The sequence below is a fragment of the Heterodontus francisci genome, chromosome 31 (assembly GCF_036365525.1).
Source record: "Heterodontus francisci isolate sHetFra1 chromosome 31, sHetFra1.hap1, whole genome shotgun sequence".
NCBI classification, from domain to species: Eukaryota; Metazoa; Chordata; class Chondrichthyes; order Heterodontiformes; family Heterodontidae; genus Heterodontus; species Heterodontus francisci.
Window position 1 is genome coordinate 63,578,546 of NC_090401.1, and position 12,460 is coordinate 63,591,005.

The following is a 12,460-nucleotide window of genomic DNA, read 5'->3' on the forward strand; positions in this document are numbered from 1 at the left end:
AAAAGGCTCCTTCACTCCCCGTCAAAACCTAAAATCTTTCACTTGCCAACCCACTCTAGCTTTCCCTCCCAACTGAAGTCCAATGTCCCATAAGCAATGCCAGAGGAGATCCGTTATGCAACAAACATAGCAATTCAGCTCTGTGCAATAATATATAAATGTATAAAGAACACATCTGCAGCTATCATATTCTCAGATGTCCCAAAGTGTTTCACCACCAAATAAAAGTACTCTTGAAGTTGGTCATTAGGCAGACAAAATGTGGCAGCCAAGTTGCACAAAGCAAAGTCTCACAAAGAGCAAATAAATGAAAAAACAGATAATGCCTTTGATGCAGGAGTGTTGACCAAGACACAGGCAGTATCCCCTGCCCCAATACAAAAGTACTGTCATGAAATCTTTTACATCTGCCTAAACAGGGACCTCAGTTTAACATCCTGGCTGAGATTACAAAACTACAACCATCCAATAAAATAATACAGGTACCTTGCAGCAAAGATATGAGGTAGTTTTTGAAATTAAAAATCTATCCCAAGTGTAAGCATTCTTTTTGAAATTAAAGTTTCCTCCCCAACCGACCCATATACACCAATGAAACTAGATTGCATTTTACAAAAAAAGCAGGAAATGATGAAGCAGGGGCGGCTCAGTGGCTAGCACCGCAGCTCCAGTGACCCGGGTTCAGTTCTGGGTACTGCCTGTGCGGAGTTAGTAAGTTCTCCCTGTGACTGTGTGGGTTTCCTCCGGGTGCTCCTGTTTCCTCCTACATGCCAAAGACTTGCGAGTTGATAGGTAAATTGGCCATTATAAATTGTCACTAGTATAGGTAGGTGGTAGGGAAATATAGGGACAGGTGGGGATGTTTGGTAGGAATATGGGATTAGTGTAGGATTAGTATAAATGGGTGGTTGATGTTCGGCACAGACTCGGTGGGCCGAAGGGCCTGTTTCAGTGCTGTATCTCTAATCTAATCTAAAATCTAATCTAATCTAAATTGGCCATTGTAAAAATTGCCCCTAGTGTAGGTAGGAGAATTGAGGGAAGGTGGAGATGTGAGAGGGAATATGGGATTAATGTAGGGTTATTATAAATGGGTGGTTGATGGTCGGCGCGGACTCGTTGGGCCGAAGGGACTGTTCCGGTGCTGCATTTCTCTATGACTTCAGGAGGACAGTCAGACTAGTGAAATGGGCAAACACATGGCAGATGAAATTTAAAGAGAAGTGTAAAGCGATACATTTACCAGGGAAGAATGATGATGGGTAATATAAACTAAACAGTACAATTTTAAAAGGGGTGCAGGAAAAGAGCAGTCTGGGAGTTCAAATGGGTGAAGAACCAGTGGAGATTTATTAGAATGATACCAGGAGTGATTTATGTTTAGACAAGAGAAACTTGGATTGTTCTCCTTACAGCAGAGAAGATTAAGGGGAGATAATAGAGTTGAGTACACTTTTTTTTTAAAAATGCATTAAGTTGTTATGAGCTGGAATGCACCGCCCGGAGGGATGGTGGAAGTAGATACAATCGTAACTTTCAAAAGGGAATTGCATAAATATTTGAAAAGGCAAAATTTGCCGGGCTTTATTGGAAGAGCAGGGGAGAGAGGTCAACTGGTTAGATCTTTCAAAAAACCACCACATATATGGTGGGCAGAATGGTTGCCTGCGATGCTGGATGATTGTATGGATTATAACATATGCAGAGCTAAGATCAGGTTTCAAGCAGCATTCAGTGCTTGTGAACTTATGACATCATTGTTTACTGCTTCATAACTTATCTGCAATTCTTTACTTCAATGTAGTGTTTTGAATTTGTACAATCTATCAACCTGCCTGCCCAAAAAAAAAATCAGAGATGCCAGCTAGAATATTTTTAATACAAGTACACATCAACACAAACAACAGCAGGCAAGAAAATGCTTAATATTTGAACAACAGTGACAGGTAGTAAATACCTACATCTTAATTATTTTTCTCGACAGATGAATGAGGGACTGCCAATTAGTTTGAGATGAAGCAAGGTATAGGTGTTTGATTTTGCTGGGGTGAGGATCTCTTCATTGTGAATATAAACAAAGTAATGAAGTACTTTACAAAGCAGGTCTGGCACGCTCAGGGTTGCCAGCATTTTCTGTTATTATAGATGTCCAGTGTCTGCAATTGAGGCTGCAGTGCACTGAGCCCAACCTTCCCCCACCCCATCCAAACTCACCCCCCAATACCCCCTCACCCACCCCTATCAACTTCCCCTCCCCCACCCCACTGAGGCACCCACGAACACCCTCCTGACCCACGCGCCCCCCCCAACCACCCCTCAGTGACTCCACCCCCCCATATACCCACCCCATCCCCAACCCCCCCACAAACACACCCACATCACCCTCCCTCCACACCAACACCCCCCACAAAACCAATTCAACGCTAGAGCCGGATCCCCGGTCTCTCCCCCCCGCTCCCGCCGGGCCCGGATCCCCGGTCTCCCCCGCCCCCCCCCCCCCCCCGGATCCCCGGCTTCTCCCCCCCGCTCCCGCCGGGCCCGGATCCCCGGTCTCCCCCACCACCCCCCCCCCGGATCCCCGGCTTCTCCCCCCCACTCCCGCCGGGCCCGGATCCCCGGTCTCCCCCGCCCCCCCCCGGATCCCCGGTCTCCCCCGCCCCCCCCCCCCGGATCCCCGGATCCCCGGTCTCTCCCCCCCACCCCCGCCGGGCCCGGATCCCCGGTCTCTCCCACCCCGGCCCGGATCCCCGGTCTCTCCCACCCCGGCCCGGATCCCCGGTCTCTCCCACCCCGGCCCGGATCCCCGGTCTCCCCCCGCCCCGGTTCCCGCTCGCTCACCCGTCCGCCATGTTCCCGGGCTGATCATGGAGATTCTCCGGGCTGCGCTCTCCCCCGGGCCTGAGGCCGGCGCTGGGCGCGGGGATTTTCCGCCGATTCCCGGACGGTTTATTTTATTTTTCAGGCTGTTTTGCGGCTGCGCCGGGTTACGCGCTGACGTCACTCACGTTTGTCGTTCACTGCGTGCGTGGCGCGTAATTATGCTAAATCATGCAAATTACGTTGAATATTTAAATGAGGGTTTAATTGCAAATGCTGCCGTTTCCCTTGTGCAATAAACAGCACAAAGAGCTTCAGGTTTATGGTCTCCGAGGCACAACTCAACCATAAAATAAAACTTACAGACTCACTTCTTTGGCCTCCTTGTCTTGAGAGACAATGGATAAGCGCCTGGAAGTGGTCAGTGGTTTGTGAAGCAGCGCCTGGAGTGGCTATAAAGGCCAATTCTAGAGTGACAGACTCTTCCACAGGTGCTGCAGAGAAATTTGTTTGTCGGGGCTGTTACACAGTTGGCTCTCTCCTTACACTTCCTTTTCATATAACTGTCTAATTCCCTTTCGAATGCTTCAATTGAACCTGCCTCCACCATGCTCTCAGGAACGCATTCCAGACTTTAACCACTCTCTGCGTGAAAAAGTTTTTTCTCATGTTGCTTTTGCTTCTTTTGCCAATTACTTAACTCTGTGCCCTCTTGTTCTCGATCCTTTCACGAGTGGGAACAGTTTCTCTCTATCTACTCTATTCCCACCCCTCATGATTTTGAATACCTCTTATCAGGTCACCTCTCAGCCTTCTCTTCAAGGAAAACAGTCCCAACTTCTCCAGTCGATCTTCATAACTGAAGTTCCTCATCCCTGGAATCATTCTTGTGAACCTTTTCTGCATCCTCTCTAACGCCTTCACAGCCTTCCTAAAGTGCGGTGCCCAGAACCGGATGCAATACTCCAGCTGGGGCTGAACTAGTGTCTTATACAAGTTCAACTTAACGGGTCTGAAGAAGGGTCACTGAACTGAAAGGTTAACTCTGCTTCTCTCTCCACAGATGCTGCCAGACCTGCTGAGTATTTCCAGCATTTCTTGTTTTTATTTCAACATAACTTCCTTGCTCTTGTACTCTAATCCCCTATTAATAAAGCCTAGGATACTGTGTGCTTTATTAACTGCTCTCTCAACCTGTCCTGCTACCTTCAATGACTTATGCACATAGACACCCCTTTGCACCTGCACGCCCTTTGGAATTGTACCCTTTATTCTATATTGTCTCTCCACGTTCTTCCGACCAAAATGAACCACTTCACATTTCTCTTCATTGAACTTCATCTGCCACCTGTCTGCCCATTCCACAAATTTGTCTATGTCCTTTTGAAGTTCTGCACTATCCCCTTCATAGTTCACAATGCTTTCAAGTTTTGTATCATCTGCAAATGTTGAAATCGTGCCCTCTACACCAAGGTCTAGGTCATTAATATATATCAGGAAAAGCAAGGGTCCCAACACTGACCCCTGGGGAACTCCACTATAAACCTTCCTGCAGCCCGAAAAACATCCATTAACCACCACTCTTTGTTTCCTGTCACTCAGCCAATTCCATAACCGTGTTGCTGTCCATGTGCTATAACTTTGCTCACAAGTCTGTTGTGTGGTACTGTATCAAACACCTTTTGAAAGTCCATGTACACCACATCAACAGCATTGCCCTCATCAACCCTCCCTGTTACCTCCTCAAAAAACTCCAGCAAGTTGGTGAAACATGATTTTCCTTTAAGAAATCATGCTATCTTTCTTTAATTAACATGCATTTGTCCATGTGACGATTAATTTTGTCTTGAATTTTCCCACCGCCAAAGTTAAACTATGACCTATAGATGCTGAGCTATCTTTACACCCTTTTTTGAATAAGGGTGTGATGTTTGCAATTCTCCAGTCCTCTGACACCACCCCCAAGTCTAAGAAAGACTGAAACATTATGGCCAGTGTCTCCGCAATTTCTATTCTCACTTTCCTCAGTATCCTTGATGCATCTCATGCAGTCCTAGTACCCTATTCACTTTAAGTACAGACAGCCTATCCAATACCTCCTCCTAATCAATTTTAAATCCTTCAAGTGTCTGAATTACATCCTCTTTCAACAGTGCCTGGGTTGCATCTTCTTCTTTAGTAAAGACAGATGCAAAGTATTCATTTAATGCCTCAGCTATGCCCTCTGCCTCCATGCACAAATCCCCTTTTTGGTCCCTAATCGACCCCACTCCTCCTTTTAACACCTTTTTACTATTTATATGTCAATAGAAAACAGGCACGGACAAGCCCTCGGACAGAGGCAGGCAGCCAGACTGATCGCCTCACGGCTACATCTGGTAGACCCACAAGAAGGTCCTCCCACCCATTCCACACTGACAAAGTGGCCAAAGATCAGCAGCGTAGGACTGAAAGGGAGTTGGCAGTTGAGGAGCAGTCACAGTTTAACAATCAGGGCATCGCACACCCTGCTACATAAAGACAATCCCAGCAAGAGTCACTGCAAAGTAGTTTCAGTTGCCTCTGAGCCAGAAAGTTGTGGGTTTAAGTTCTACTCCAGAACTTTAAGCATAAAAATCTAGGCTGATACTCCACTGCATAACTGAGGGTATGCTGCATCTTTGGAGGTGCCATTGTCTGTTAAGATGTTAAACTGAGATCCTGCCTGTCCTCTCACATGGATGTGAAAGATCCTGTGGTGCTCTTTTCAAGACAAATAGGGGAATTTTCCCCAGTGTTATAGCTAATATTTAACCCTCAATCTTCATCACAAAAACAGATTATCTGGTCATTATCAGATTGCTGTTTGTGGGAGTTTGCTGTGCGCAAATTGGCTGCCATGTTTCCTACATTACAACAATGACTTGTCTAATCGTGATAAAAAGTACTTCATTGGCTGTTAAGTACTTTAGGACATCCTGAGGTCATGAAAGGTGCTACAGAAAAGGAAATCTTTTCTTTTTAGCCCTGGACTACTTATAACCCCCTGACAGCATCAGTTACATCAACACCTATCAAACACATTTTGGTCTGTGTGACACATCATAGATTTAGGATATCATCTTAAATAAAGCATAATAATGCTGAGTAAATGAATCTGTGGTAAGGACAGAAAAATGTTACCCACAGGATTAAGGTTGCATGATTTACAACTTTCTTTTTGTTTTAAAATGAAAGTCCCTTTATGTCTGTCAACAATTGCTTCCAAATATTGGACATTGTTTCTGTACAATACAGAGCTGGAAGGCAATTTCAGGGCATAACACATTCTTAGGCCCCAGTATTTACAGGGGTGGGTCTTGTGAGAGGAGAGGGCTTAGAGGGAGGAAGTGCTCCTGCTCCTCCTGACCCAAAAGGAGTGCTGTAAAGGTACTTACATTTTCCAGGAAGCAAGTCCTTGCCTCCTTTTAGCTGCCGGGTTTCCTGAAGCCTAGGAAAATGGACAGCCATGATTAGACAGGTTAAATTTGAGTGGCCTTATTATAATATTTAAATGGTCAACACAGCTCCCGGGAGCAGATTGGTTGTCTGCCCATGTCTGACCTCCATTAAAATTTTGTTTATGGTTCAACTCTTGAAAATGAGGCAAGGGGAGGGTGAAAATCATAGTTTGATGGCAGGAGTGAACTCGGTGAATTCTGATCTTACACTTAAATGTCTTCATAAATAATATTACAGTTTTGCATCCAAAATGGTTCCAATTTGATCAAATCCCCAGGGGTAGAGTTTTCACTTTGTGTGCAATCAAGGAATTGCATGCAAATTGTGCTTGAAATTGCACTAGTTAGCTTCGAGTTCATATTTTTGCTAAAGAGCATTTACGTAATAAAAAAGTAAAATCTTCCATGAACCAGTGCAATCAGATAGCATAATAAAACATTATTGGTTATTCTGTTTCTTCACATTAAAAAATATTCCTTGATATATTTAAGAGTGGTAACCTGGTGTAGTATTATTAAGACGGCTGAAAATTAGTGCATCACAGAAAATAAGCAATTTTAATAAGAGTTTCTAATCAATAACCTGTGAGTAACTGATTTACATTGCTGATTTTTTAAAAAACTCACCCACAGGATGTGGGCATCACTCACAAGGGCATCATTTATTGCCCATCCCTAATTGTCCTTGAGAAGGTGGTGGTGAGCTGCCTTCTTGAATACAACTTAGTGGCTTGCTGGGTCATTTCAGAGGACAGTAATGAGTCAACCACATTGCTGTGGATCAGGAGTGAGATATAGGCCAGACCTGGTAAGGACAGCTGATTTCCTTCCTCAAAGGATATTAGGGAACCAGATGGGCTTTTACAAAAATCTGCTAATTTCATGGTCACCATTACTGATATTAACATTTTATTCTAGGTCTAGTTCATTAATTGAATTTAAGTTGTCCAGTTGCTATGGTGGAAATTAGATACATGTCACTGAATTACTGGTCCATAGGATAACCACTATGTTACTGATTTTTAAAAAAAACTATACTGAACCATTTACTAGTTTTATTGGTATACACTAGTAAGTTTCTTCACAAAGTAAATGTTTTTTAATATGTAAGAACAATTAAATCATGCAAACTGGTGTAGGTGCACTTAAGAAAACGAGTTCAATTTGAAGAGCCCCCTTTAATGGTCAGTCTCACATGTTCATTATTTCAAACTGGGGGGTGTGGCCAGTTTTGTGAGTGGGATGGACTTCGGGCAGAACATTTTTAAACCAACATTAAAGGTCTATTACTTATGAAATAAAGCAGTGTTTAAAATTAACTAAAATGTACCAATTTTAATATAAAATTAAACTGTTTCCAGAGGCACATTCACCTGGATTTTCCTAGAGTCAAACTTGTGCCTTCAACATTTAGCTTTGCTCTTCAAGGGTTTCACGTAATTATGTTTTTTTCCTGAAATGCAAGTAAAGAAATGTTGGATATACCCACCGTTTATGCAACAAAACCCTTGTAACCATTTGTTTCAGATACTTACACTCAGGACGCATCTTGAGGTGTCAGCTTTTCGAGGGCTATGTCACTTTTTTAAACTTTGTTTTTTTTTCTGGTTTTTGAGGTATACATTAGAGAGGGGGAATGTTTGCAGCACACTGAGAGAACAACCTACGCTTCTTGAAATAATGTCACAGAATCTTTAACTTGTAAGCAATGTGAAGAAAAATGTCTCTTTGTAAAACTGAAAAAAAATCAAAATATTTGTTGCCCCATTTAAGAGCATGTAGAGACTCAGGAAGCAATGATTCTGCTCTTGGTGTAATAAGAGGACTGGGGTTCTGAGGGTGTGAAAACTGAAGGAACTTCAGATGTACTTTAGATGGGTCCGTTTTTTGTCCAGTGTGTGCAGGAGGGTTTTCTGACACAGTATGTAGACAGGCCAACCAGGGGCGATGCCACATTGGATTTGGTACTGGGTAATGAACCCGGCCAGGTGTTAGATTTAGATGTAGGTGAGCACTTTGGTGATAGTGATCACAATTCGGTTAGGTTTACCTTAGCGATGGGCAGGGACAGGTATATACCGCAGGGCAAGAATTATAGCTGGGGGAAAGGAAATTATGATGCGATTAGGCAAGATTTAGGATGCGTAGGATGGGGAAGGAAACTGCAGGGGATGGGAACAATTGAAATGTGGAGCTTATTCAAGGAGCAGCTACTGCGTGTCCTTGATAAGTATGTACCTGTCAGGCAGGGAGGAAGTTGTCGAGCGAGGGAGCCGTGGTTTACTAAAGAAGTTGAAGCGCTTGTCAAGAGGAAGAAGAAGGCTTATGTTAGGATGAGACGTGAAGGCTCAGTTAGGGCGCTTGAGAGTTACAAGCTAGCCAGGAAGGATCTAAAGGGAGAGCTGAGAAGAGCAAGGAGAGGACACGAGAAGTCATTGGCGGATAGGATCAGGGAAAACCCTAAGGCTTTCTATAGGTATATCAGGAATAAAAGAATGACTAGAGTTAGATTAGGGCCAATCAAGGATAGTAGTGGGAAGTTGTGTGTGGAATCAGAGGAGATAGGGGAAGCGTTAAATGAATATTTTTTGTCAGTATTTACAGTAGAGAAAGAAAATGTTGTCGAGGAGAATACTGAGATTCAGGCTACCAGGCTAGATGGGATTGAGGTTCACAAGGAGGAGGTGTTAGCAATTTTGGAAAGTGTGAAAATAGATAAGTCCCCTGGGCCAGATGGGATTTATCCTAGGATTCTCTGGGAAGCTAGGGAAGAGATTGAAGAGCCTTTGTCCTTGATCTTTGTGTCGTCATTGTCGACAGGAATAGTGCCGGAAGACTGGAGGATAGCAAATGTTGTCCCCTTGTTCAAGAAGGGGAGTAGAGACAGCCCTGGTAATTATAGACCTGTGAGCCTTACTTCGGTTGTGGGTAAAATGTTGGAAAAGGTTATAAGAGACAGGATTTATAATCATCTTGAAAAGAATAAGTTCATTAGCGATAGTCAGCACAGTTTTGTGAAGGGTAGGTCGTGCCTCACAAACCTTATTGAGTTTTTCGAGAAGGTGACCAAACAGGTGGATGAGGGTAAAGCAGTGGATGTGGTGTATATGGATTTCAGTAAGGCGTTTGATAAGGTTCCCCATGATAGGCTATTGCAGAAAATACGGAAGTATGGGGTTGAAGGTGATTTAGAGCTTTGGATCAGAAATTGGCTAGCTGAAAGAAGACAGAGGGTGGTGGTTGATGGCAAATGTTCATCCTGGAGTTTAGTTACTAGTGGTGTACCGCAAGGATCTGTTTTGGGGCCACTGCTGTTTGTCATTTTTATAAATGACCTGGAAGAGGGTGTAGAAGGGTGGGTTAGTAAATTTGCGGATGACACTAAGGTCGGTGGAGTTGTGGATAGTGCCGAAGGATGTTGTAGGGTACAGAGGGACATAGATAGGCTGCAGAGCTGGGCTGAGAGATGGCAAATGGAGTTTAATGCGGAAAAGTGTGAGGTGATTCACTTTGGAAGGAGTAACAGGAATGCAGAGTACTGGGCTAATGGGAAGATTTTGGTAGTGTAGATGAACAGAGAGATCTTGGTGTCAAGGTACATAAATCCCTGAAGGTTGCTACCCAGGTTAATAGGGCTGTTAAGAAGGCATATGGTAGCTTTTATTAGTAGGAGGATCGAGTTTCGGAGCCACGAGGTCATGCTGCAGCTGTACAAAACTCTGGTGAGACCGCACCTGGAGTATTGCGTGCAGTTCTGGTCACCGCATTATAGGAAGGATGTGGAAGCTTTGGAAAGGGTGCGGAGGAGATTTACTAGGATGTTGCCTGGTATGGAGGGAAGGTCTTACGAGGAAAGGCTGAGGGACTTGAGGTTGTTTTCGTTGGAGAGAAGGAGGAGGAGAGGTGACTTAATAGAGACATATAAGATAATCAGAGGGTTAGATAGGGTGGATAGTGAGAGTCTTTTTCCTCGGATGGTGATGGCAAACACGAGGGGACATAGCTTTAAGTTGAGGGGTGATAGATATAGGACAGATGTCAGAGGTAGTTTCTTTACTCAGAGAGTAGTAGGGGCATGGAATGCCCTGCCTGCAGCAGTAGTAGACTCGCCAACTTTAAGGGCATTTAAGTGGTCATTGGATAGACATATGGATGAAAATGGAATAGTGTAGGTCAGATGGTTTCACAGGTCGGAACAACATCGAGGGCCGAAGGGCCTGTATTGCGCTGTAATGTTCTAATTCTAAAAACACTTGATGAACATAGAATGGAATCATAATCAGAAGAGTGAATAAGATTGGATGATGGCTGGAGGAATAGAGTGGAAAAGAGGGCGGCACAATGGTGCCGCGGTTAGCACCGCACCACACAGCTCCAGTGACCCGGATTCAGTTCTGGGTGCTGCCTGTGCGGAGTTTGCAAGTTCTCCCTGTGACCACGTGGGTTTTCGTCGGGTGCTCCGGTTTCCTCCCACAGCCAAAGACTTACAGGTGATAGGCAAATTGGCCATTGTAAATTGCCCCTAGTGTAGGTAGGTGGTAGGGATTATGGGATTACTGCAGAGTTAGTATAAATGGGTGGTTGTTGGTCGGCACAGACTCGGTGGGCTGAAGGGCCTGTTTTAGATTTAGATTTTAGATTTAGAGATACAGCACTGAAACAGGCCCTTCAGCCCACCGAGTCTGTGCCGACCATTAACCACCCATTTATACTAATCCTACACTAATCCCATATTCCTACCACATCCTCACCTGTCCCTATATTCCCCTACCACCTACCCATACTAGGGGCAATTTATAGTGGCCAATTTACCAAGTTTCAGTGCTGTATCTCTAAATAAATAAAGACAGGGCACTGGGAAATCCCTGAGCTGTGCTCAATGAATCAGAAGATCAGCCATTAACCGCAGCACAGATAGAACGATTTGAAATGTATTAATTAATGATAAACACAGAGAAGAGATGCTAATATATACGTTCATGATCTTTGTCACTACAAAAGCTGTTGCAGCCAAATTCCATGCAGAGCTATGGTCAAAATGTTTCAGATGAAAACAGCAACAATTTATATTGTGCCTTTAATGTAATAAATGGTCCCGCAGCACTTCATAGGAGCGTTATAAAACAAAATATGACACCGAGCCTCCAAAGGAATAGGTCAGGTGACCAAAAGCTTGGTCAAAGAGGTAGCTTTTAGGGAGTGTTTTAAAGGAAGAAAGTGAGGTGGAGAGGCAAAGAGGTGTAAGGAGGGAATTCCAGAGCTTAGGACCCAGGCAACTGAAGGTGCAGCCACCAACGGTGGAGCGATTAAAATTGGGGAAGCACAAGAGGCCAGAATTAGAGGAGCGCGGATATCTCTGAGCGTTGCAGGCTGGAGGAGATTACAGAGATAGGGAGAGGAAAGGCCATAGAGAGATTTGAAAACAAGGATGAGAAGTTAAAAATCAAGGCCTTACTTGAACGGGAGCCAATGTAGATCAGTGAGCACAGGGGTGATAGGACTTAGTGAGAGTGAATACACAGGCAGCAGAGTTTTGGATGACCTCAAGTTTACAGACAGTAGAATGTGGGAGACCAGCAGTGTTGGAATAGTCAAGTCTAGAGGTAACGAAGGCATGAATGAGGGTTTCAGCAGCAGAAGAGCCGAGACAGGAGTGAAGACAGACGATGTTACGGCGGTGGAAATGGGTGGTCTTATTGATGGTACGAATATGAAGTTGGAAGCTCATCTCGGGGTCAAATGTGGCACCAAGTTTTTGAACAGACTGGCTTAATCTCAGACTGCTTCCAGAGAGAAGGAAGGAGCCAGTAGCAAGGATGGAGTTTGGAGCGGGGACCGAAAACAATGGCTTCAGTCTTTCCAATATTTTATTGGAGGAAATTTCTGCTCATCCAGTACTGGATGCCAGATAAGCAGCCTGATAATTTAGCAACAGTGGAGGATTCAAGAGAAGTGTTGGTGAGGCAGAGCTGAGCATCGTCAGCATGTATGTCGCCGAGGGGAGCATGCAGAACAGAAATAGGAGGGGGTCAAGGATAATTTCTTGGGGAATACCAGAGGTAACGATCTGGGAGCAGGAAGAGAAGCCATTGCAAGTGATTCTCTGGCTACGATTAGATAGATATGAATGGAACCAGGTGAGAGCAGTCCCACCCAGCTGGACG

General features: G+C 44.4%; 1 protein-coding gene across 2 annotated transcripts in view; it reads right to left on the minus strand.

The window, feature by feature from the left end:
• bsdc1 (BSD domain containing 1) overlaps positions 1 to 2,993 on the minus strand; it is a 50,446-nt gene extending 47,453 nt beyond the window's left edge. For both annotated transcript variants that reach the window (XM_068011783.1, XM_068011782.1), the window contains exon 1: positions 2,839 to 2,993. In XM_068011783.1, the coding sequence (XP_067867884.1) occupies positions 2,839 to 2,849 (11 nt within the window). In that variant the 5' untranslated portion in view covers positions 2,850 to 2,993. The remainder of the gene's footprint in view (positions 1 to 2,838) is intronic.
• Positions 2,994 to 12,460: the final 9,467 nt, after the last annotated feature.